Source organism: Trachinotus anak, unplaced genomic scaffold, assembly GCF_046630095.1.
Source record: "Trachinotus anak isolate AG129_WGS33_773 ecotype Australia unplaced genomic scaffold, CSIRO_AGI_Tana_v1 ptg000031l, whole genome shotgun sequence".
Classification (NCBI taxonomy): domain Eukaryota; kingdom Metazoa; phylum Chordata; class Actinopteri; order Carangiformes; family Carangidae; genus Trachinotus; species Trachinotus anak.
The window spans coordinates 6236150-6261365 of record NW_027273882.1 but is presented as its reverse complement, the minus strand read 5'-3'; the positions used below and the strand labels follow the sequence as shown (position 1 = coordinate 6261365).

At 40.3% G+C, this 25216-nt stretch overlaps 1 protein-coding gene across 3 annotated transcripts in view; it reads right to left on the bottom strand.

Annotated features, from left to right (window-relative positions):
• The window catches only part of vta1 (vesicle (multivesicular body) trafficking 1), a 60152-nt gene continuing 34936 nt past the window's right edge, over positions 1-25216 (bottom strand). The window contains exons 6-8 of one of the 3 annotated variants that reach the window (XM_071467537.1): positions 18188-18439; positions 14612-14689; positions 1-1928 (exon numbers count right to left, since the gene is read on the bottom strand). In XM_071467537.1, coding sequence (XP_071323638.1) covers positions 1783-1928; positions 14612-14689; positions 18188-18439 — 476 coding nt within the window. In that variant the 3' untranslated portion in view covers positions 1-1782. The remainder of the gene's footprint in view (positions 1929-14611; positions 14690-18187; positions 18440-25216) is intronic. The other 2 variants (XM_071467538.1, XM_071467539.1) reach the window with 2 other exon arrangements.

Genomic DNA, 25216 nt, shown 5'->3' with positions numbered 1-25216 from the left:
TCGTTTCAAATGTTTTATTCAAATTAACCATGAATCGCTCTGATTCTGCAGCTTCGTGTAAACCTTTACAGTCCCACTAAATAAGTTCTGAGAAACCTGAATGTTAAATAACTAGAAAGTCCAGCGCTGCCACCTCAGGAAGAATCAACATGTACAGAGAAAGTGATATGTCAACACATTCAAAACTAAATATTCCTCCGTTTGTCCAAACAGACAGGAAGTGTGTGAATTAGCGCCTCCTGTTACCACTGAAACCCCCCCCACAGCAGTTTCATTTATCTACGAGATTGTTGTAAGAAGTTTTTTTATTTCCTCCACACTTTGTTCGTTAATGACTGAATTTTGGGACAAAGACAGAGAAACAACTTATAAACCCACAAATGTGGTTTAATTAATAATAATCAACTGAAATCAATATGGAAGTTTAGATGGTTGAGAATTTTCTGAGCTGAATTTTTTATTTTTTTTTTTTACAGCTGGAAAGAAACTGAAGCATCTGAATGTCTTGTGGACAACCTGGTGACCAGCCTGTTAGTTGTAGTTTAAAGAGTCACAGTGTTCATTCATTCATGGACGGTCGAGCTCCTCAGTCAACCAGTCAAACCTGTAGTGTTTCATCTGTCTGATCAGTCCATCTTCATCCTCTCCGGTCAGTTTCATATCATGTGACACAGTGCTTTTACAGGAATAATTCAACAATGTGGGAAAAATATACATATTCACTTTATGGCTAAGAGTTTTTTTATTAATCTGACACCTGGAGGCTGGATTTTTAGGATCCATTCTGAAATTTTAATGTGGTTTTTTCTTTAAATATTTTCATCTCGTCATTTTATCCAAATCAATTTCTTAATTTCATAAGAAAAAACCTCTTATAACCTGAAGCTGTTTTTCCTACATTAGGACGTTCAGCTGTTTTTTGCTCGTATAGGCCACCGTACACTGAACACAACATACACGTGCTGCTGGACACCTGTCCACTGATCAGGTGAAGATCAATAGCTCTCATTGATTTCCTTTCATAAACTGATACCAATCGATTGATTTCTTCTGATTAAACATTAATCAGTTAAAAAAGAGGAGATGGCCTTGAGGAGGAAACTCGCTGCAGGTTGAACTCAAGGTCCCCTTCCTGGCTTTTTCTGAGCTTTGATTTTACAACTTCCCACTTAAAGATTTGATTTTGTTTTTATTCTGTGTCACTTATTTGATGCTATTTGTAAAGTAAATGTGTTGTGTTTTATTGTCTCTCCACTGTGGATGAAGACTGTGAGATGTCTTAAAGTTCAGGAAAAATGTAGTAAGAAGACCTTGAGTTAAAGTCTTTTTCCTTTACACATACACAATAGTGATCAATAATGAAGCCTTGATCAGTTTTTTTGGGCTCTCCAAATTAAATGAGTCAGACAGTCAACATGTCCAGCAGTCAGTCAGTCAGTCAGTTGGTCAGTCAGTCAGTCAGTGCGACACAGTGTCAGACACAGGCAGCCATTGTTGCAGACTGATTTCCATCATGTCCTCCTCTGACAGCGAGCTGAACAGCTCTCTTCACAGCACAGCCTCAGAGTGTGTGTGTGTGTGTGTGTGTGTGTGTGTGTGTGTGTGTGTGTGTGTGTGTGTGTGTGTGTGTGTGTGTGTGTGTGTGTGTGTGTGTGTGTGAGCTGCGTCTTCAGCTCGCTGTGGGCCAGATCAGTGACAGATAGAGCGGCGCTGCTGGGGAGAAAAAAAGGGGGATGGAAGGAAGGAGGGATGGAGGGATCAGATCGGAGGAGGACAAAGGCTTCATTCTTTGCCGGTGGTCAGGAGTTTCAGGGCTTTCTGGAGGTTCTGGATGGCTGTGCCGATGTCCTCGTACTGCAGGGCGCTGCCGGCGTACTTGCAGTACTTCTGGGCCTTGGTGAAGTCCTCCGGGCCGAGCTGGACGCCGCCTGGAGGGAAGGGCGGACGGAGGGTGGGGTGAAGGGAGCAGAGATTGGACGATAAGAGGAGGGGAGGAGGGCAGAGTGGAGAGAAAGTGGAGGAAGAGAGGGAGAAGAGGGGGAAAGTGAGATCAGAGTCAGACATCAGTTAATGTACATCAACTCCAGGCCCATCAGAGGAAACTGGGAGAAATCAAAGTCACACAAAGAAGTGGATTGATGCTAATTTCACAGCAGAAATAAATCAACCAAATACCAGGGAAGTAGCAGAGAACGTTCGACCACTGAGGCAGAGTCTCAGTCTCTTCACACAAAAGTGACACAGCTAAAATGCTTAATTGCCTCATTTGGATTAAAACATGGGAACGTTTGCTCTCCAGGAAAAACACGAAACGATGCAGTAATTATCCCATGAGTGCAACTCAGCTGTTTTCACCCTGGATTTGTTTGGTTCATCACATGTTCAGTCTATAAAATGTCAGAAGATGGTGAAGAGCTCAAGGTAACATCTTCAAACGTCAGTCAAAGATGCTCAGTTTGTATCTGTCACAACAGAAAACCCTCACTTTTTAAAAGCTGGAGCCAGAGACTGAAGCAGAAAATAACAAAATTTTATCTTCTTCTTTTCAGGCTCTTTGAAAACACATTTTCCAGTGCACACAGAGAAAAAGGTGTTTGGGATCAGCAACATGTCCACAAGATAAAAAAGAAGAAAAAAAAGAAACAAAAGAAAAAAATTCAAAGTGTAAACTCAAAATAAACAGAAGAAAGGCACAGAAATACAGTGATAAACTGATACATGCATTTCCTTTTAAACTTAAATAGAAAACACACACACACACAGAGTCTCTATCATCTCCTTCACACACACACACACACACACACACACACACACACACACACACACACACACACACACACAGTAGTCTAGATGCTTTAGTGAGTCACTAAATTCCATCTATTGATGTATCTATTGGTCATCAATCATCAATACAGAGAATGTCTCTCCAGTCTCAGTCAATCAATAATGACTTCACTGTGCTTACAAAAGCTGAGAAATGGAATTAAATCACCACTTCCTGTGGCTGCACAAATGGCCTCAGCTTCCTTCTTAAATACAGGATTTTTTGTATCATCTTTGGTTGGCGATTTGTGCAAGAACAACATGAAGGTCCTCAAAGTGTCTCCTCCACCAGCAGTTTAAGGTTAGATTTGTTTCAAAGTGATTTCAGGTGTAACACTGCAAACACACAGCAACAGTGAAGAGTCTGTCGTGGGATGAAACTCTTTAAAAAATGTCAGCAGCAGATTAAAAGCTCTGAAAGCCGCTGAGAATAAAGAGCATCAGCTTCAGATTTTGACCTGAGCACCGTGGTTTCGTTTCTCACTGATCTCCAGATCAGCACTCAGTCACTCAAACACACTGCGGAGCAAAAACGAGTCCTCTGCTGCTCATCGAGGACGCCCAGAGCAGCGGCTGGTGTCAAGTGCCTGGCTCGAGGGCTCTTCAGTGTTGGGGGGTCAAGAGTATTAATCAGGCTCAGTACGAGTGTCTCTGCTCTTGGTGATGAAATGGGAATAATGATGATTCTGGTTTCTAAGGCATATACTGTATTTATGAATAGACTCAAATAAATATCTACAAGCTTCAAAAAGCTGCAGCGACAGTTTTCTGCGTCGCCCACACAGCAGCAGTTCTGTTCTGACTGTCACATCCTGATGCTGCGCCCTGACCACTGCTTCTCCACAACTCTGTGACGTGGCCGACACGTGTTGCGCTCGACACGACTCGATCACCAGCTCAAGAAAGAGTCATTTCCGCTATAGATGATGCAACTTTTTACACAGCACTTGACAAAAGGAGATGATATCATGAGTAGCAAACTGATCCGCAGCGTCAGTGCGAGTTGCAGCATCGATAAAGTCCAAACAAACCCATCACAACTCGGCACAGGATGGGAAGGGATTCAGCCTGGATTTTAAAAATGTGGGTTCTGTCCTTGCACGACTATAATGTATGTCTAGGAAAAACTCTCCATTAAAACACTTGTGACCTGCGTCATGGAAACACCACCAGCCCATAATCATCTGTCAGCACTGAGGGGATTGTGGGTAATTTATGATGGAGAACAACCTGCTGCAGAGCTCAGAGGTCACTGTGATGTGAGCTGTTTAAAGAAAGACTCGCCTGTAATCTGCCCGATGATGGGACAGTCAACGAGGACACACTGTGTGGTTACATACAGTGTGAGAGAGTGTGTGTGTGTGTGTGTGTGTGTGTGTGTGTGTAGCTTACCTTTGATTAACTCTTATTACTGTGGTATTTAATAAAGAGATTTTAGAGCTGTCCTCAGCGTCCCCCTGAGACAAACCACTCCCTGTGAGCTCATCAGGTCTACCACATGTCTCTCGCCCTCCCTCCCTGTCTCTCTCTCTCTGTAAACCTACAGTCTTACACTAACTTCAGCTCTACATCTCCTCTATGACATGAACATGTTTTTCTAAATCAGGTTATAAAAACATCAGTGATTTTGTGAGGACCCACAGACCGAGCTCAACCCCTCCCTCTCTGTTTTTCCTACAACATTAAATAATGGACTGTGGTGACCCGGGTCACACGGCTCAGGAGTTAAGATGCTTTTGCTCACACTGCAGCCTGAAAACGTGCCCAGTGCCTGTTTTGGATGGAGGACTGCTCATATAAATTTGGAGAAACTGATACAGGAGAACGAGGTTCAGTTGTGACTCCTGTGTGCTGTTAGGTGAAGTCTATAACACTTTGGAAAGATGTGGTGTGGGTTAAATGTGGATAAAGTAAACACATCCTGTCTTGTCCTACAGCTCAGGACATTGAGCACAAGACAAACCGATCGAATCATCGTCTTGCAGATGCAGATGTTCAATTTCCTACAAAATGTACATTTATGTTGTCTGTACAATGGTGCAGCCAAAAGACGTTTCTGAGAAAATGTATTTGTTAAATTACTTAATGGTTTCTCATTTTGTAGGACAAGACTGTTCAGTCCTGGCTTTACTAATTTATTTGCTCTTTTGCTTTAGGACTGTCCTTTTGATTGATTAATGTCTGGTAACAGAGGAATATAAAAAAAACAAAAAAAAACACTTCCATCATGACTGATCATTTTAAACCTGTTTTATTTCGGTGAAAAACAGGACCGAACATTTCTGCTTCCTGAACGGACCGGAGCAGATCCAGAGAGAAAAATCAACAACTAGGAAGAAAAGAAACAATTGTAAAATTGCGAGTTTGAACATATGGAAGCGAGAGGACTGCTTGAAATATGGCCTCAACATTTTTTATGTGTTTTTAAGTGTACAGATGAAGAGGAGATGGGTTACAGGGGTGTGCTCAATGTGTTCATGATCTGAGAGTAATGCTGATTCTCTATATGTGTGTGAGTCAATGCAAACAACACTTACAATGTGTTTCCTGCTTTACATAATTCAAACCTCTCTGGATACGTATCAGATAAAACTTGACTTCCACTGCCAAAAAACACAAACTACAACATTAAAATTAAAACAATAAGAAAAGCCAAACACTGAAACTAATTCAATATGATCTATCATCTGTTTTGTTTTGATTTCCAGTGTTTTACATCATTGTGCACCGTGTTGCATCATTTTATTGTTTTTGTGATTAATTATTCATTTGATGTCTTCCTTTGTCACGTCCCAGATGTAAATACATGACCCTTAACCTAAAAAGTTTTTTACTTTGTGTTTCTGCTGCTCATTACACTGGCTGCCCTCCACCCATCAGAGTCTCTGGAGGACTGCAGCTGAGCCTGCAGGAAGCACAACATCTTACACTATAGAATACATACACGGACTTTGTATCCACCCTCCTTCACATACAGGACTCCAGTGTATACTGGAGGAATGCAAGACTCAGCGCTGTAAGGCTCAGAACCCCCCCCCCCCCCCTCATAAAGCCCCTCAAAAATCCATCCTGTAGAATTTGAGTGTTTTGATCGACTGTCTGAAGACTTCCTCTTCTGTCCTTTCCTTTATTATTTCTTTCTGTTTCCTCTCTAAGAAGTGTAAGGACTGAGAGTCCACCTTGGTTGTTCTACACCTCCTCCCATCTCTCATGTCAGTCCACTACATGGTGATCATGTGGACTTGACACTGATGATGGCTGATAAGGTCTGCCTCTTCTTTGGGTGTTCCAGTTCATCCCAAATATGTCTGGGAATTCTGTGCAGCAAACAGGGAAAACCTCTTCTGTATGGAGCTGGGCTCTGTTTCCCAGTAATGATCAGCCCTACAGGTTATGTGTTTCTGTGCATGCATACGCCTTTAAAACCTCCTTCATGTCAACAGTCTGTGGTGTTGAAGGTGATGCAGAACACACTTTAAAGCACTGGTTCCCAACCTTTTCTACCTCATGGCCTTCTTAAAATCTCAAAAATGTTGACAGCCCACGTCTGACCCCATAACAATACAGTAGCCTAATAATGCCTTTTTATTTTAAGGGAACGACATTCATAAACATTCAAGACGGAACTGAAAGCAGAAACATGTAGGAGGCTCTTTTTTTTTTCTTTTTTTGTTGACAGGGAGGAGGGGTAACTTGTGGATTCTGTCTCTTGTCTCTCTTTCCTTTTAACTCTTCTTGTTGCTCACCAGCTGCCAATTTTGATACTTCAGTTTTTGCCATGGATGTAATTTTTTTAGCGCCCAGTCCGGCCGCCAACAACAATAAAGTTGCCTTCAAACAGGGGATTAAAAAAAAAAAAAACAATGACAGGAGTTTTTTAAACATTTGTAATGTTTTTAAAGATCATTTGGTTTTAAAACATTTAAAAACATTATTTATATTAAATTTTTTTTATTACACTTTTTCACCTGCAAATTATTTGTTGACCCACTTACAATATGTTTCCCTTCACTCATGGGCTGCAGCCACGGTTGGACATCACTGCTTTAAAGTAACTTTGCATATGTACCTGTATAGATCAACTCGATTGTGCCAATGAAATGAAATGAAATGCAAACTGAATTCATATAAATAATAACTGTCTATTGATTATTATGATTAAAAATGACTTCAGTCATCCAGGTGTCAGTTTAGGTGTAGTTTCTTTTTTCTAATTTTAACAGGAGACATAGATATATAAATGAACAAAATTAATAAAACTCTGTCATTTTGTCATTTTTGGTTCCCTCTGTAGGTTCCTCTTTAGATGCTCTTAGCCCTCTATAAGTGGGCAAGTTATTTATCTTACATCATTTCCTATCACCTTTCCTATCCTTAACTCCTTGTCTTAATTCCTTTGTTATTCTATCTTCCTTCAATACCATCTGTCATCTTTTTCTCATATCTATCCAATCTTTCTCACCCTGTCTCTTTCTGTTTTTCGAAAGCGTCTCTCCTTTTTGTTTTTTTTCTTTCTACCACATATATTTCTTCTCCCTTCTCCCTTTACAGTTAACCCAGGATTTCTTTTTCTTGTCTAAATTAGATTTTATTCACTATGTGCTTTATTGGTATGGCTATCCATATGCTCATGCTCAAAGTAAAAAAAAAAAAAAATATCTATATCTTGACATGGTTATATAATAACAAAGTGCTGCCTGAGGTTCCTCTGCCAGAATGAATAAAAGTGTTTCTGAATTGAAAAGGAGACTAAATGTATGTGGTGGATTTTTTTTTTAAAACTGGTTCCTTCAGGATGTTTTATATTTAAGATAATGAAAATGAATTCATTCTCATTGTCATCTGAATAACAATATTTATCTACGTCTCTATGGTTTAACATATGGCCTCCTTTTATTCTGTATCTTCATGTAGTGATGCTCATTTATCTTTTCCTTCGCTCCTTTATTTCTTTCCTCCCCTATGTCTGAAGTGTCCTTCTTTCTTTCCTCCTCTACTCCCTTACTTACTTACACCCCCCTCTACTTGTTCAGTCTCTTTCCCTCTCTCAATTCATCCTTCCCTCCCCCAGAGGACTCTTTAACTCGAACCATGCCTCCGCCGCCCTCCCATCCCGCCACACTCTGCTCTGCAAACAGAACGTGAGACTCAGTCCGGGTCAGGACACGCTGTCCATGTCAAACACACTCATTTATACAGCTGCGGATCACTGCTGCACGCTTCCAAGCCATGAAATGACTGACGGCAATGAAATCAAAACACATTACTGCCTTTTGAAGAATAATAAAAAAAAACAAAAAACAACTGGGCTTGGTGGTTTTTCAGTGGATCGTTAATGTTTTAGAGGCACTGAATCTGAGTGAAGTCTGGACAATGATTTCTACCCCAACACCATCCATGCTGTGCATCGGAGTCTAATGATTACATTCAGTGCCTCTGTATACAACTAGTTTTGTCCCATCAACAGTCTAAAACCCTGCATGAAGGACTTCATCTAACGGGGTGTTTCCAGAAACAGTGTCTCAGTTACTTCGGATAATCCGCAGACCTTGCTCTGAACAGTTTTCATTGGAACTGCTCTCTACATATGAAAACGTCCAATGAAAGCTGTTCTGTGGATGTTTAGCACCACTGATATCTCATAACCTAGCCAAAGTCAAACCAAAACCATCTGCATGGTTCAATTGCAACAGTTGGAAATGAGGAATTAATGTTTAGGGGTGAACCGACCCTTTGTTTCTTAATGGTGTCATGAGTCAAACCTGGAACGCTTGTAGTTCAAGTTAGTTTTACAGTGTTCTGACAGTTTATAAAGTAAATCCTCCACCTAAACACAAACTGTCTGTTCAAACAAGTCACACAACACTTGACTGTTGTTGTGTAATCAGCAGACCAGTATTTCTGGCAATAGGCTTCATCCACTCTACTGCATTTTCATTTTGAAACAGAAATAATCTCCTTCCAGACGAGCATTTTCGCTTGGTATCAGAAATGAATTCTGCCATACCAACACGCCCGGAAACGCATCTCACATGAGCATTCATATACACTAGGCATGCATGGAAAAGCAAAGGCAGCTATATTAAAATCAGTAACGCTTGTAATTCGTTATCCATGTTGCATTCATTACTGGTAGTCCTGACCAGTAAGATCCAATCAGAAACTAAGGCTGGTGTCTGCATCATCGTTTCCATTTCTCCACTGTTTCTCGGTTCCTGCCCGTCCCGACTACAACGCAGCCGTGGAGTTTTCAAACTGGAGTGCAAGCAGCGTTTCAGGAAGTCTCAGTTTAAGGTGCTCGAAAACTCCAGTGTAGTGTGGACGCCAGGTGTAAATGTAGCAGAAGTGATGCAGTTTAAAACTATTAGTTCTGGTGTGGATGTAGCCTTAGTAAGTCTTCAGTAGAGTGTTGGACTGGACCAAAACCAGTAACCTTAGTGACTTTGAATGCAGCAAATTATTCCAGCACCTCTCCAATGGCTTCCATCATAAATTATTCATGCAAAACTGTTTCAAAGGTTTGTGATAATTAAGCGAAAACATCCTGTGATCAGTGACACACTGAAACCATAACCAAGCAAATCATCCAAATTGGACATTTATAAATATATATAAATACAATTTGTTGACATGAAAATCTTTGGTAATTCCTGTTCCTGAACCTTCAGTTTGAATTCAAAGTTGAAAGTGAAGAAAAGTGCCGTGAGCTGCGAGTCTGTGACCTGCTTAAGTAGAGAGGCTGCTGGTGTAATTTTAACCCTGGTCGATGGGCAGCTACCACCAAACTATCACTTGGCTGTCCTTTGTGATTCTGTTTGTTCACTGGCTAAGTGGTGAAGTCACTGGTATATTTTGGGCTGCACTAACCACAGCAGGAAGTGGTTAAAAACTTCACTTTCCTGCCACGAAACAGTGGGCATAAATCTAAAGATCCACGAAGCCAATGCTTTTCTCACCAACTTATATCTCGCACATGAAATAATAACAACACCAAATTATTATTTTATGTAAATGTTAATATGGTGAGACTCCATAAAGGACCTCCAAGGGTCCCTGGACCCTTCTTTGAGAATCAGTGCAGGCAGAAAGAACAGAGCAATAGATAATGCCTCTCTTGGCTTCGTAACGACCATAAAACATGGTCCTCTGCTCTTAAAAATGTCCTGGAGAAGAACAGGAAAAAAATGATTGAGTGATGTTGCACCATAAGCCCCTAATCCCTTGGCTGATTTCTCTTCTCCTCCAAAAAGCTGGAAAAGGCCGGTGAATATGCTGACTGCATACTCCCAAGGATGGGAAGAATCTGAGGAGGAGGAGGAGGGAAACCAGCGGAAAAATGAAGTGAGAAAGTCAGCAAAGAGACGGGAGACGGCCTGAAAGGAGAAGACAGGAGGGAAGTTTGGAGAGGGACAGCATTTAAAAAGGTGGTAATAATGAAAAACGACCTGAGTGGTGATTCTCAAAAAGAACGACATGTGAAAATAATCCAGGTAAAATACATGGCAGAGTATATAACAGAAAAATTAAAATATGGCGTCTCACTCACAATTTCATAGGTGCTCTGTGTCCAAATTCATCTCGGTTTAATGATCAAAAATATTTCATTCAAGTTATTTAGGTAAAGGGATAAAGATTGATGGTCAAAGTAATTTCATTGCTGTTGCTCTGTTTTACATTTCTTGTGGACATAAAGAAAAGAAAAGACGGAGGCTGGCTGAAAACTCTGCTGACTGAATGAATTTAAAGTTTCATTCTCTCTTGAATAGAAAATGCAGAGGAGACACTCAGAGCTGCTGCTGCACAGAAAACACGTGCCTGCTGGTTCTTTTGCCTCTTCCTTTCAGGCTGGTTGACATGTGTTAATGGAGTGGTGCGAGCCCCTTTTTCTTCCATTTATCTGCATGGATGGAGGCTTAATATTTTCCTTCAATAGGCCTTTTTTCATTTTAATTGTATCAGCTATCGCACAAAAGTGTAATTGCCTGCATCACACAGTTTATCGGACGCGCCTGAAAGGAAAACACTGCTTTCCCTCTTTCATTGACTTAGCAGCAAGTTGGAATCAAACCTTGAAAAGAGGGTCAATTATTCATTTCACCTATTTATCCAGTTAAGAGTCCTGCTGAGTGTGCAGACTAACTTTGTGGAAAAATAAATGTGCCATATGTATCTGAAATCCTCCTGTATGTGCAGTATCCAGCTGAAAAACTGCAGTGTGACTGTACCATCATTCATCCAGGAGGTGCTGACAATGCAACATGCTCAGTCTTTACTTAAACATTATAACTTGCCCCTATATAGTTACATATAGTGGTAAATTTTTATATATGTATTATATAAATAAATAACAGGCCCCAAACTCTTGAATTAATGGACCTGAACCACTCTTGACACCAGACTTCTTTTTAAGGCAGTTATTGTTGTTCTAAACACCATTTACATGAGAAACCCAAACCTAAAAAAAAAAATCACCTTTACACATTTTTTACATTTTATGCATTTATGCTGTTTCCCATTGGCCATAAACATCTGGATCCATGAGTGTGTCATCACACAAGGTATTTTTATCTTTACTTAACAAGCAGTTGTGTTTTAACTGCATAAAATTTTGTAGAGTATGTGGTTGTGGACCATTCTTTAACAGTCAAATGTACTTGATGATACAAACACTACAGTAGTAGTAGTTGGACTTAAGAAACAAGAGGAATAAGTATCACAGTAGGTGTAGGACAGCAATATGCTTCTTTGATACAGCATAAAAATATACCAACAAAAAAAAGCAGTGCACGTGCCACAATGCATCTCCCTAAATTACAGAGGAGTGGCTTGTTCCCTGTATTGACCACATTAAGATCCTGAATGTCTGGAGACGCCAGATTTCACCCTGTCAAGATACAATGTGTCAAGATGAAAAATATGATTCTACATGTTTTTGGTCAAGTTTCTTGCAACAGTTTGATGCAAGTGGCAGCTTAAAGCTGCATCAGTATAGCCAGAGTGATGTGATGGCCTGTTTCCAGCTCCACTCCAGCAGTTTTGGGGCGTAAAAGCCTTGCTCAAAGGCACCTCAGCAGTGATAATAGGGGAGTAGCAAGTGCAGATCACTTCATTTTTTCACTATCAGGACCTATTCTATCCATCTGGGGATCAAGCCAGCAACCTCCCAGTCACAAACCCATTGGTTCCCCCTTTTGGATTTCTGAGAAACCACGGCCAGTGAATCATCATTCATACTGGTGTGTCCTTGTATCCAAAACAATTACATCTGAACAAAAGTGAAATGAGGCTGAATGAGTAACTTGACTTCTCCTGGAAACATGTTGACTCATGTGCATGTAAGTGTAAATACATTAAGGTGGTGGTTGGAGGGGTAAACACTGAGCAAAGAGTGAATTATGGGGAAAGGATGGAGCTGCATGTTCAGGCCATAAGCTCTCCACCACTCCTACCACTTACTCTCCCTCTTTCTCATTCTCACTCTTTTAGCGGCTAACCACCAGCAGCTAATGATAGTCTAGACAGCGGCAAAGCGGCGGTGGTCTGGTCGTAATGATCGCTTACATGGCAGACAGACGACTGGCGCAGGGACCGAATCGCACGGCGACCGTCAGCGTCACTGCCGCCTCCTACACTGTCACTTCTTTAGCGGTTACTAACCAGTCACTCTACATCCTGCAGTGTTCAGAGGAGGAGATGAGAGAGCGCTATTTTTTATCAAAAGTCTTGTTGCGCTGTAGAGCATTGTAATGGAAACCACGTTATCATCCTTCCATCTTTTCCATCCTTTTCTCAGGCTCTGTTGCCTTAATCTCCTTGAAGACTGTTTGGCTTGTTACCAAACCTGATATCAAAGACAGTCCAATGGAAAAAATTGATGCCAACCCCATGTCTGTACCTGAGCTGGAGTCAGTACACGGTTAGCTTAGCTTAGCATTAAGACTGGAGGCAGGGGACAGTTATAGACCAGCCTGAGTTTCTGAACATCACAAACCACTTGTTCGAGTAACAAGAGGGAGTCTTGGCTAAAACTGCAAGTGGTTGGCAAGTTGGTTCCCTGGTTAGTTTGCACCTTTGGATAAGTCCTGGTTGGGTACAACAACCTTGGCCTTTCAAAAACACAGCAACTGCTTTGATTTTATAACTATATGAACCCAGTGATGTCACTTGTGTGGCTCTGTACTGTGAACCGGGACGTTCTTGAGATTCAAAGCAAACACGATGATGTCAAACTTTCCTCTGTCATCGATTATTATTATAATTATCATCCTGATGTTTAAGATTCAGAGGAGTGACATGTGTCATTTGTGGCTGCTCCTTCCTTACCCTCCTGTCTTTGCTGTCCATAAACTCTGAGCCAGTTTTACTGTCAACTCTAACTAGAAGGTTTATGATTTTTCTGGAAGACTTGTTATCAGTAGAAAATTTTAAAGACAAAACCTAAGCTTCAGTGGAGGTGCCAGAACAAAACTGTTTTCCAATATGTTACTTTGAAGAACATACAGGGGATTTTCTACAAACACCTTCAGCTCAAATTAAGTTTCAGTTTCTGAGTCTGTTTTTGTTATGATGACATCAACGTGTGAAAATGGCCACCATCACATGATCCAGTTGATGATGGAGAAATGTTCGAATGCAGCCTCAATATAAACAAAAACATACTGTAAATTAGGGCTGGGTGATAAATCGAATTAATTCGATTAATTTGAGTTTTTGTTTATAAACTTTTTGAAAAAAGCTTGAATCGCAAAATCGACATTAAGGCTTCCTCTGTCACTTATGAGCCAGCGCAAGTAATTCTCTGGAGTCACCACAGCGCGGTGGTTGGGGCAATTTCCCACACACACCTTTATGTCTGAGCTCCTCTGGGTAAACGAACAACAAGCGTGAGCCATGGCAGCTGCAAAAGACGACAAAATAATACGGAAAGAAGGTCATTTTACTTCAGTCATATGGAATTGGTTTGGTTTTGCAAGATCTGGCCCGGAACAGACCACTGTGCTGTGCAGAGTTTGTAAAAGTGCTGTTAAAACAAAAAGTGGCAGCACAACAAACCTGTTCCAACACCTGAGACAAAAGCATCTGGTGGAATGGGAGCAAAGTTTTCTCTCAAGTTCTTGTAGGAAGAACAAAATCGATTTAAAATCGTGAATCGTCAGGAACACGGAAAAATAAAAATCGAGATTTAATTTTTTAACCATATCGCCCAGCCCTACTGCAAATTTATTTTTGCACACATGCAAAAACACAGACTCATGGCATCATATGAAGACTGATAAACAAAAGAAATCCTTGTATTCAGTCATAGATACATACATAGTATAACATGTAAAAGCCTGGTGTTAAAAGAAGAAATGCAACATTAAAAAAAAGACAAAGAAAAGAAGTGAAAGTTTAATGAAGGCCAAGATGGAAAATAAAGGTTTTTAAACTGGATTTAAGGGCTGTCAGAGTTTGGGATCAGTCTCAGGAATTTGTTCCAACTATGCACTGCTTCAGGTTTTTTGTTTTTACAGTAGGAACAGACAGGTCTCACATGAGCATGCAGGTCTAACTCTTTAGTATTTAGTGTGAAATGTATTTTGGCCCTAAACTGAAGACACAGCAGCAGTATTTTAAAATCAGATGTACAGCAGACTGGATACCGCTGCAGAGATCAGAGAGCTGGTGGAGGATGCTCCTCTCTTCTCACCAGCAGCTGCAGACTTCTGATCGGGTTTTAGGGAATTTAAAAAAGTGAGAAGAGAGAGAGGAAAAAGACTCTTGCATGTAAGTGTGTGTGTGTTCTTACCCTGCTGCTGGGCGCTGAGCAGTGTGGGGTCAACAGTGGGCACTGTTCGGGGCATAGGCACTGGTTTAACTCCTTCTGCTGGTCAACAGAAACACTTCAAATTATGATAGATACTGAATAATAAATGCTTACAACTCTATAATGAGGCTTCATATGCCTATTAATGGTCACTTGTAAATCACACATTTGGATAAACGATAGTACTAGTGAAACAAACAGTAAAAACATAACTTTACAGCTGCTGCTGTGTGAGAAAAGTTGATTTTACTCTTCAATAAAATTAATTTCTAGCGACCATAGGAATAATGACTCATGGGTCAATAAGACATCTTTCAACAATGACCATGATCATTTCCTAACCTTTAACCAAATGGTTATTTTAACCCAAACCAGGATCCCTCTCCAACCCTGACCAAGTCTTTTTTTGTGCCTGAAACTAGCTAAACTTCAACCACAAAGGTGTGCTTTGGCTTTTAATCTGGCAGATTTGCCACCAGTCATTAAAGCAGTATCTATTAACACATTGATTACGTTAAGATGATCTTTTTATTTTTTTTTAATACAGCCTAATTTCACACATCATAAGTTTACCACAGAGGGCTTTGCAATCTGTACAACATATGAAACCGTCTGCACTTAGACTGAAAAAACTCCAAAATATGAATCCATGAAGTAGACATTGTGTCTAATAGAGACCAGCATGGTAAATGTACAGCTCAGACAATTAGGATGAACATTTTTTTAGATCAAGTATAATGATATAAGGAGTAAGGCTCTGGGAGGATGTTAAGCAAATTCAAGATGATGCCAAACAGAACCTGATAAATGATAGAATCATACATGAGCAGCGGGCCTATTTTCAAGCTGTGTTAAAACACACACTTGCTGTGGATTTTCAGACCAGGATCATGACTGTAACCAAAATAGTTCAAGAATGGTGGCTGTGTATTCTGGGTATGTCATTTTCAGCTTGTTAAAGGGTTACACTGATTTCTTTGTCAAGTTTTCTTCCTCTAAAAAGACTCTTTTTTTTGTAGTTGACTATAAATGAGCTGCTCTTGCAGCAAGAAACCTTCAGAATGTTTCCACTCATGGAAAGTGAGAAGAAAAATGGACTCAAAGTCAGTAAAAATAAAAAATAGAAGTACATCCTAAGTGCTTGCGCTTCACCAAGATTTTCACGTTATTTATTATTCATAGAAAGAAATCTATGAATTTCAAGATTTAAAAAAAAAAAAAAAGAAAGTTAAAAAATAATTAGGTTTTCGAAGGGAGAGACAGCCCACGCAGGAACTAAAAAAAGTTTATGTTGGAATCAAACACTTTCCTACACACACATACACACACACACACCCAGTTTCTCTTTCCCACACATCGAAGCCAACACATATCCCGCCGCTCTCGTGTGATCGATAGCAGTCCGTCACTATCGGCAACACTCACAGGGAGTGAATACACACCTCGTCTGTCGGCAACGATTTCTGCGACTGGACGAGCACCAAGGTCAACCTCATTCATTCATTTTATTTACTTCTTCTTCTTCACAGCGGTGACATGTGACTGACCGCCAACCAGACAATAATATGTGTGTGTGTGCGTGTGTGTGTGTGTGTGTGTGTGTGTGTGTGTGGGAAAGTGTTTTGCTGCTGCCAGTGCTTTCTGCAGAATCTGGTGTAATCCATAATCACCCTAAATTACTTGATTTCACTTTCTGTGCGTGCGTGCGTGCAGCCCAGTCACGCTGACCACCACATTTTGTCGACATGGGAAACCAAAACAAGATTTTCTTTCACCCATGCACATGAATTCATGAGGAGGCAGAAAACTGTGTTACATAACTCTTCGTCTTGACACACTGATTTGCCGCAGGGGTGCAATTAAGTCTTCTTGTGTGCACAGGCAGAGACGCACACGTTGCATTACTCAATACCTTTATGTCCACCTCCCAATAATCACAATTACTGCTGAACTTTACACAAACTCCATTGCAGGAGTAAAATCTGGCCACAGATCAGATCCTAACATCCTCACTCTTTACATCTTCCAGAGGACGTCTGCAAACATTTACACAAGCACAAAAGCCCCAAAATCAATAGACACACACACACATTCACACTCAGAGCACTTATTGAAGAGTGTGTGAAGTAGTCTCTAAAGGAGGTGTGTTGTTGAATACAGTGCCAGAGGATTGTAAAGTTGTCACGTACTCATTGTTATGAGGGGAAATTAGTGAGAAACAGAGATAAGGGAAATGATAAGAAGGGCTGGTAAGTAAATAAAGACATTGTTGAACAATAAAGAATCTGAAAGATATGGAAGGATGGACACACCATTCCAGTAATGATTTTATCATTATTATCGGGACTTTTTTATCACTGTGTGTGTCACAGCAAAAGTTTGTCTAATACTTATCTGAAACAATCATTTTTTCCAGATAAAATCAGTTTCAGGTAAAATCCAGTCAGTGACTCACAGCTGGACTAGGAGCTGTTTGTCCATCTGATTTGGCCAATTTGTCTCTGAGTCTTCACTCAGCAGGTTTATTTCATTTGAATAAGAGGAGCGGGCTTTGTCAACCAATTGGTCGGCCTCTGTTCAACTGGCTTCTGTAACTCATTCAGCATTTCTTTCATCAGTCTTTCTGACAAAATGAAACCTGTTGCTGAAGTGTACAACTCTCAAAGATTTACCGGTGCAGTTACTGGCATCATCGTGGGAACAAAGTATCGCCCATACGCATAATATCCACTAGCACTGTCTCAATAATGGTTCAGGTTTTTTTCTGTTTTTTTTTGTTGTTGTAATCTTTGCTGTCTAAAAGTGTTTAATCACTGTCTAATCTAAATATACAGACACAACTATTTTTACTTCTGGAACAGAAGCTCCAGTCAGAAGTTGAACTGTGTCAAATTTGAAATGAACTTTATTTACTTGGAAACCACAAAGAGGAGTTCTTCATTTCTTGAAAAGTTGAGATTTAAAAGCAAATTGTGACAAATGAATAAAACAGTTCCTTTTACTCTTTGGGATGTTACCTAAATCAGGCTCAAGAGTTTTTGCTTTTTCTACAAGAATTAGAGAAAAAATGTTCAATACGATTTGAATTTATAGCTACACAGTTATAGTGCATCACTTAATTATTCAAATATTAACTTCATCCAACTTGAAGTGTAGGATGTAAGACCTGACAAAAGGAAAAGTCTACAGCCATGCTAGTGGCTAACTTCAGCACATTCACAATGACAAGCTACCAGTTGATATTTAGCAGGTATAATGTTTACCATTTTCACCATCTTAGTTTAGCGTGTTAGCATGCTAATATTTGCTAAGCACTACCAAATATTAGTGGAGGCTGATTAAATGTCACTGGTTTTGCAGGTATTTGGTCATAAACAAAAATACTTAAATTAAGACATGACATTAGCACTAGACAAAAGTCAGAGGATTAATGTCTAAACCAAATCTTATGACAATCCATCCAGTAGTTCTCAGGATATTTCACTTTGGAACACATATCCCAGTAGTCCTGCTGCTAGCGTGGCTAAAAGCTACAAACAGTGTATCTGTGGGTCATACCTGTGGGTGGGGGCAGCTCGGCTGGAGTGTTGGCCGGTGCGTGGGCACCTGGCGGGATGTGGATGTTGTTGTAGTTGGTGGTGGGGGGACCTGATGGCCCCGATCCTGGACTCGGAGTAAATCCAATCCCTGGGGTGGGACCCGGATCCAAACTCTTGTCGTGGTCCTCATAGGACTGGGAGGGAGGACCTCCCCTGAAGGATCCCCCGTGGGAGGGGCCCGGGCCTGAGAAACCTTCAGCTCCGAACTCATCTATCAAAGAGACCATGAGAGGGAGAAAAGAAAGACAAGAAAGTTGAGATTGTTGCGCCTCTCACTTTCTTTTCTGTGAATGTGACTTGCTGACTAGGTAAAGAGCATTTTCTTCTGGGTATGTACAGTATCTGATTTCAAAAGGCCGAATACTCAGGAGTATCGCTGGGGAAGAAAGTAGTTCTGATGAAAACTGCTGGCAGCATCTGAAAGGTCACATTGCTGTGGCCTGGTTGCACATCTGAGTCTCTTCTCATATCTCAAAGTTTTTCAGCAAATCAAAAAGATCTGGTTCTGTGTTCATTGATGGCTGATTTCCCAGCTAGAGAAACAAATGAGCCAATCAAAGCCTAGTACATGGAATCAAACCTCCTTCACTTTTTGTGGTTTGTTTTATTTTGCTCTAACCAATGAGTAAATAGTGACATATCCATCCTGCAAAAGCGTTGCGAGTGGTTGCAGTTAGTTGTTTTGTGGTTACAACCAACAGCAACAGCCACTGATGAACACACGAGACCCTCATTGAATCAATGAACAAATTAGAGATGTGGTATGAAAAGACACAAGGCTGGATTATTAGTGGGAATTAGGGCTGGGCAATATGACTTCAACCTTTTACCTCGATTACGATTAATGAACGACTACTTTGGCGCTTATCGATCTCTCTCATATTCAGAATAGGATTGTGCTCCAAGTAATTAAACAAATCGGTGGTGCTACCTTTGGTCACTGAAATTGTTTTTTGCATTTTTTATTGTTTGCATTTGACTTCTGTAAAAAACAAAATGTGCCCATATGACAGACAAGGCATTCTTTTCAGGTAGAAGCTGCTCAGGTTGAGGCTCGGTGTTTGTGCTTGTGTTATCCATATCACTTTGCTTTGAGTGAGCACAAACTGACTTTTGAAAGCAGCAGAGGAACAAGGTAGTGTTTTCTTCAAGGGGTCACTTCATGGACGCACACATTGGAGCATGTGTTAAATAAATTAACCGACAAGAGCAAGATTAAGTCACTGAGAGGTTCTAAATGTTGGTTTTGATACATTTTCGGTTGACTGCCCAGCCCTAGTGGGAAAAACATCAACCTGCACAAAACTGGAGACAAGTGTGAGTGAGATGAATGTAGCTGTTCAGGTGGCCTCAAGTCAACTTATTGAAAAACCATTAACTGCAACCATTAACACAGTTTCTATGTCAACTGAAACGGGCACTGATGACATGGATACGTTATAAAGTAATAAGGGTGACCCTTAATGGCCAATATGAAATAAAGAAGAACGGAGGAAGTTAAATATCTAGTAATATTATGTCCAATATTATGTCCTGTAGTAACATTGAACTAGAAGGGTAAATGTTGTATCATAACAAAAATAAAATTGACATTACAGTCAGTGCAACTCGCATCTCTCAGATAAGCCACACAATTATGGCATTGCCCTAAAACCATTTATTGCTAATTCCTGACATGTTCATGTAGCTGCTTACCCTCTGCCTCAGCTTATACTGAGGTCTCAGCCCCTGAGCACAAATGAAACACTAAGCTCCAGAGATGAAGTTTTGCTGCTGCAGAGGCGTGCAACAGATTGGTGGTGAATGGAGGCGCTTAAACCTCTTGGCCTCACTTGGTTTCAATCACACATCAAAAATGTAGTTTCTTCATGCAAAGTACATCAGGTGACGAGGCGTTCAAAAAATGAGTTTTGGTTGAAGTGATCTGAATTCATGAGAGTAAGATTAAACTGCACTGCCAGAAAATGTGTAAATCACATTCATAGATATTAAATCGGAGATTGGTTTTGGATGAGGAGTGGGACATGAAGCAGAGGCTTTCTCATCATTTTAAATGCCTGCAGGGCTGCAGATGACTGGATCTGCCTCGTAAAACTTTATATGCTTTTATCATTGTGCTTCTGCTTTTGTTAGCAACATTCCTGCATTCTGGGCATAAGAACATGCTTATTACTTGTTGATGATGTTTCCCCAAACTTCATGTCCCTTTACCACGATTCAATATGAAGAAGGTGTTGAAAGTCAGTAAGGCTTTGCATGTTTTTTTTTGCATAAATATTTCTACAATGTCCTAAAGCTCTTAAAGAATTTGAATTATCTCACTGATATCAGATATTCCAGTTTTGATATTTTCAGGCTTGGCCACATGCCACTGGCCAAAATCTGATATATAGAGGCATAAGATAAAAATGTGAACTATGTGAAGTCAAGTCATTCCACAAGTGTAAAAGGTTTGAAAACAATGTGCAAATTTAAAAAGTTTATAGCAGATTGACCCAGAGTACCTGCATATAAATTACATTTGATTATCTTATCTGTTTTCATTGTGTGCTGTACAGAAAGAACTTTGTGATATCAGTTTTGCCCAAGTAAACAGAAAAAAAAAAAACACATTTCCAAACGTGTACAGTTCTGTGCAAAGGTTTAAGGCACAAATAGTAAAGTGGGGCTGCTTTCAGAAATGGAGCCATGAATAGCTTTTATGTTCTGTAAAGAGAAAAAACCAGAAACAGAAGCAAGTGAAAAAAAACGTCCAGCTATTTGAAAAAACATGCGAGAAAAAGACAAGGGTCGCACAAGAATTTTTTTTTTTGTATTTTGTGTGAGTTGCAGGTTTTCTTTTTTTTTTCTTGTACTTTCTGTAATCAATGCGTGTTCCTTCATGCCACATTTGCAATGATAAAAAATCAATCAATGAGATTCTAATTTTTCTTCGGTGGAATATATTTCAAGGTTTTTGGTTTTCTAAATGTTTCCCAATGTTTCCTCTTGTTGATGTTTTATTGTTTTTTGTTTTTTTTTGCTCGTGCTTTGTCCCTTTCCATGTTTTCTGAAGTTGCAGTGATTTGAGCTCTCCTGCCACCTCTTTACACCTCTAAACCCCTATATTCTTATGAGTGGTTTTGTTTAAGTTAAGAGAAAAAAAGTAATGCTTCAAAACAAAGTAATAATCCTACAAAATACAACACTGGTTCACAATAAAGGACAGAGATGCTTCCAGGAAGAGGCTTAAAAAAAGTATCATAGAAAGAAAAAAAGTTACAGCCTGTGGTGTTTTCATCCTCTGAACATGAGCCTGACGCTGGAGACTTTGCCTCTCTCAGCAACCACACCTAACACAAAGAAAACATTTCTTGACAGCCAGAGATATTTTGACAGATTAAAAACGTTCGAGTGGATTTGCAGACACAGGCTGTATTTGACACCATGTTAAACCCCAGCCTCTGTCATTACTGCATTACAGGCAGGAAGGCAGACATGCATTAGGAGGAGATCTGACACTTAAAAAACGTTCACTGGAATATTTTACCTTTCATTAAGTTGTTAAACTTTGTTTATTCGGACAGAGTGAAGCGAGCGTTAGCACGCCTTTTCAGCTTCACTTTCATTTCTATGACTGCATTGATGTACTCTCAGTAAGATAAGAAGACATGAACAAACTAGACGCTGGACTTTCAGTTTTGTGGACTGATGGTTTTACATTAGGTTTTACATTAGACTTTATGGAATATATATATATATATATATATATATATATATATATATATACACACACACATATATACATATATACATATACATATACATATACATACACACACATATATACATATATGGAAATAGATTTGGAAATTGTTGGACAGATACACAAGTGCACACATGCACTTGTAGATATATGTACACACAAAGGAGAATAAATGCATTTAAAAAAAGACATTGATTCAGGCATGTACAATGTGCATGTACAGGCACGCACATTAAGAGATAATTAACACCAGATTGTTTTGCTTTATAGATGACTTGATCTGATTCTTAGTGTGTGAATTTGCATGCCTGATGGCACATCAACTTTTTGACCACTTTTCCACTGGTCAAAAAATCTGCTAAGACCCGCTAACATCGGGCATTTATTGGCAATGGAAAAGTGTATAATCAGCATTCACACGCGGGTCAAATGACTCTGCGGTGCACACTTCTGTGCACACAGACACTACAGACAGACCTATCACCTGTCCAGCACTGTGCTGTTAAACAAGAAACACTGCAGCTACAGCGCGCTTCAGGATGAAAGAGTAAGCTGCAGCCCCAAAATAAGTTTTAAAAACACAAAATCACAGATTGAAATGTTTCACACAAAGGCGCCGACACTTCTACAGGACCATTAACTAACACACTAACTAACCACTAACACTAACAGATCCATTTTACCAGTTTGCATGGTGGCTAGCAGCTCACTCTTGCCCCCCTGCGTCTGTGTGTCTCAGTGCAGGTGATGACATCACTCCCTGCAGTTATGTGTGTCCTTAGCCCGAACTGAAAGGCAAACTTGACTGGCAGTGGAAAATGGGTCAATCACCTTTTATTAGTGGGTTTACCCACGTTAAAAAAAACCTGCTTATACCTACTAATTTTGGTGGAAAAAGGGTATAATTCTGATTTCCCCTCAAAGTCTCTCACCTTGCTACAACTGAGCATCAACACAGCACAACACAATAAAGAAAAACAGAACTTCTGAAATGTTCCAGGAGCACAGTCGTCCCTGTTGCCTTCTTTGGTCACTTTTAACAACATGAAATTACACAGGGTGTAATTTCTGTAATGTACAAGTACATACACACATAAACAAAATAATGACTGCCTGCCATCTGAGAGATACTACCACCTCATTACAGTGGGGTCTAGTCAAGATTGCAGATTCTGGCTGGCAAGTATGTTGGTGCACCAACCACTGTGGAGGTAAAAACCATAATTTGGAGGTTTTTATTCTTTTCTAAAAATCCTGTTTGGTTGGTGTAATATCCAAAGTGGCTGCTGAATTCTGGAGATAAACAGACACTGTGGCCAGTTTGGACTAAAACCGTCTGCCTCCTGGCCCCCTGAAGAAGACATCCTTGTTTACAGCAGTAGGGAGAATGAATCACAGTACAACTGCTCTGCTGCTGGACACTGAGCAGCTCCTCTGGGACAATTAGTGGCTGAATGTCTTGCCATAGGGCACTTTTAACAATGGTTTCTGAGGTTCTGCATAGCTCTGTTCTTTCAGTCAGTCAGTCCTCTCATGTCAGGAGCTCTCCAGCTGCCACTCTGAGGGTCATTTCTGCTCTTGTAGTGCCTATATTATCCTTTTGGGGTTTTTCCCTTTCCTTTAGTTTTAAATATCCATTTTATGGATGTAAAGGTTCTGATATGTCACAAAGTCCACGGCAAAGGAAGTTATTCCTGAAGTGCCTGAGATGCCTTGCTTCTATTCCAGGCTTTTCTTCTGTAACGTAGCTACATCACTAAGTAACACATCCACCCACCATGCCCTCAAACAAAGGCAGTTAGTGCGGACACTGGGAAGAGTTTGGTAAGTTTTACATTTTTTTTGGTGTGATGCAAATTCCCTTTGAATACAAATAACCGAAGGTGGAGGTTTATTATACAGTTGTTTGGCAACAGCAGAATAACATTTTACTAGCAACCTTAGCTTTTGTATTTCCTGACGGCAGATGTTTTCTGCATTTTAGTTCAACTATTAACAGGAGCATACAGAAAAACAATTTATAGAAGAAAGAAGAAAGGCGGAGCAGTTAATGTGGAGGATTTTGAAATTCACTAACTAAGTAACATGACTCTTCACTAAAATGGCAGAATATGAGAGAAGATGAGGATACCAGCCCAGCCATTTCATTTGATCCCTGACACTGATTCTGATTACAGTCGATAGCAGGGTGGATCATGCTTTACGTAGCACTCTGTAACTTGCTCTCCACATTGTGCTCTTGCACCTTTGGTGCTAAAAACAGGTTTGATCAGATGTTCAGAAGCAACTTCCATGCTGGTTCATATAGTTGTTTAGGTCAGTCAGGCAGTCCATCATTACATCAGTTATTAGTAATAATCAAGATTTGTGACTAAATTCGCCAAAAGATTGCCTGCATTCAAACTCTCCACTGGATCTGACTGGAACATTGGAGGATTTTCAGAACCCTTTCAATACATTTTCCTCTGACAGCTGGGTCACAGAACACATCCTTTATGTTTTTAAAACTAAGCACTGGAAGTTGTTTTCTCTCTCCGGCCCCCCAAACCTCCGCCCCTCCCTCCATCCATTCCTTTCCTCTTGCTAAACACGTCCCCCTCCCAGTCAATGGAAAGTCAGACCAGAGCTGCTGGGAGACAATGGTCTTTCTGTAACTACTGCTGGTACATTTGTGTGTTGGTAAGTGTGTGTGGTAGTATGAGACAGTATGTGTGTCTGTGTGGGAGTGAGTGAGTGAGTGAGTGTGTGTGTGTCAAACACAGTTGCATGACTCTCCAGAGGTTAATTAACCTACTTAAACTGGTTCATATCACTGAAGTGTCCAGCGCAGCAGCACACAACAGCAACCAGCCAACGGAGGCAGGTCCAACAGAGCAGCATGGTGCTGATGAAAAAATGTAAAGATGTACTTTTGACCTGTGGAGAACCCGTAGACTGTCAGAGTCCTTTGGCATAGTGAAAAAAGTAGAAGCACAGAGTGGGAGGATGACCTAATTCTTAAATAAGAATCTATTTTTTTACCTTATCGTCCCAGCATGTTGGAGTCCAGGCAGTGTGGTTTGGTTCACTGGAACCATCAGGTCTGCATGGTAAATAAAATCCTAACCCAAACTAAGGAGTCCATGAATATTCTTTCCTTGTCCATTAGTGAATAGAGGAGCAACTGATATAAACCTTAAATAAAGGTTTTTCTTTGCCAACACCTGTAGTGTCATAGGAAGGCAAAAGAAACTAAACACAGAA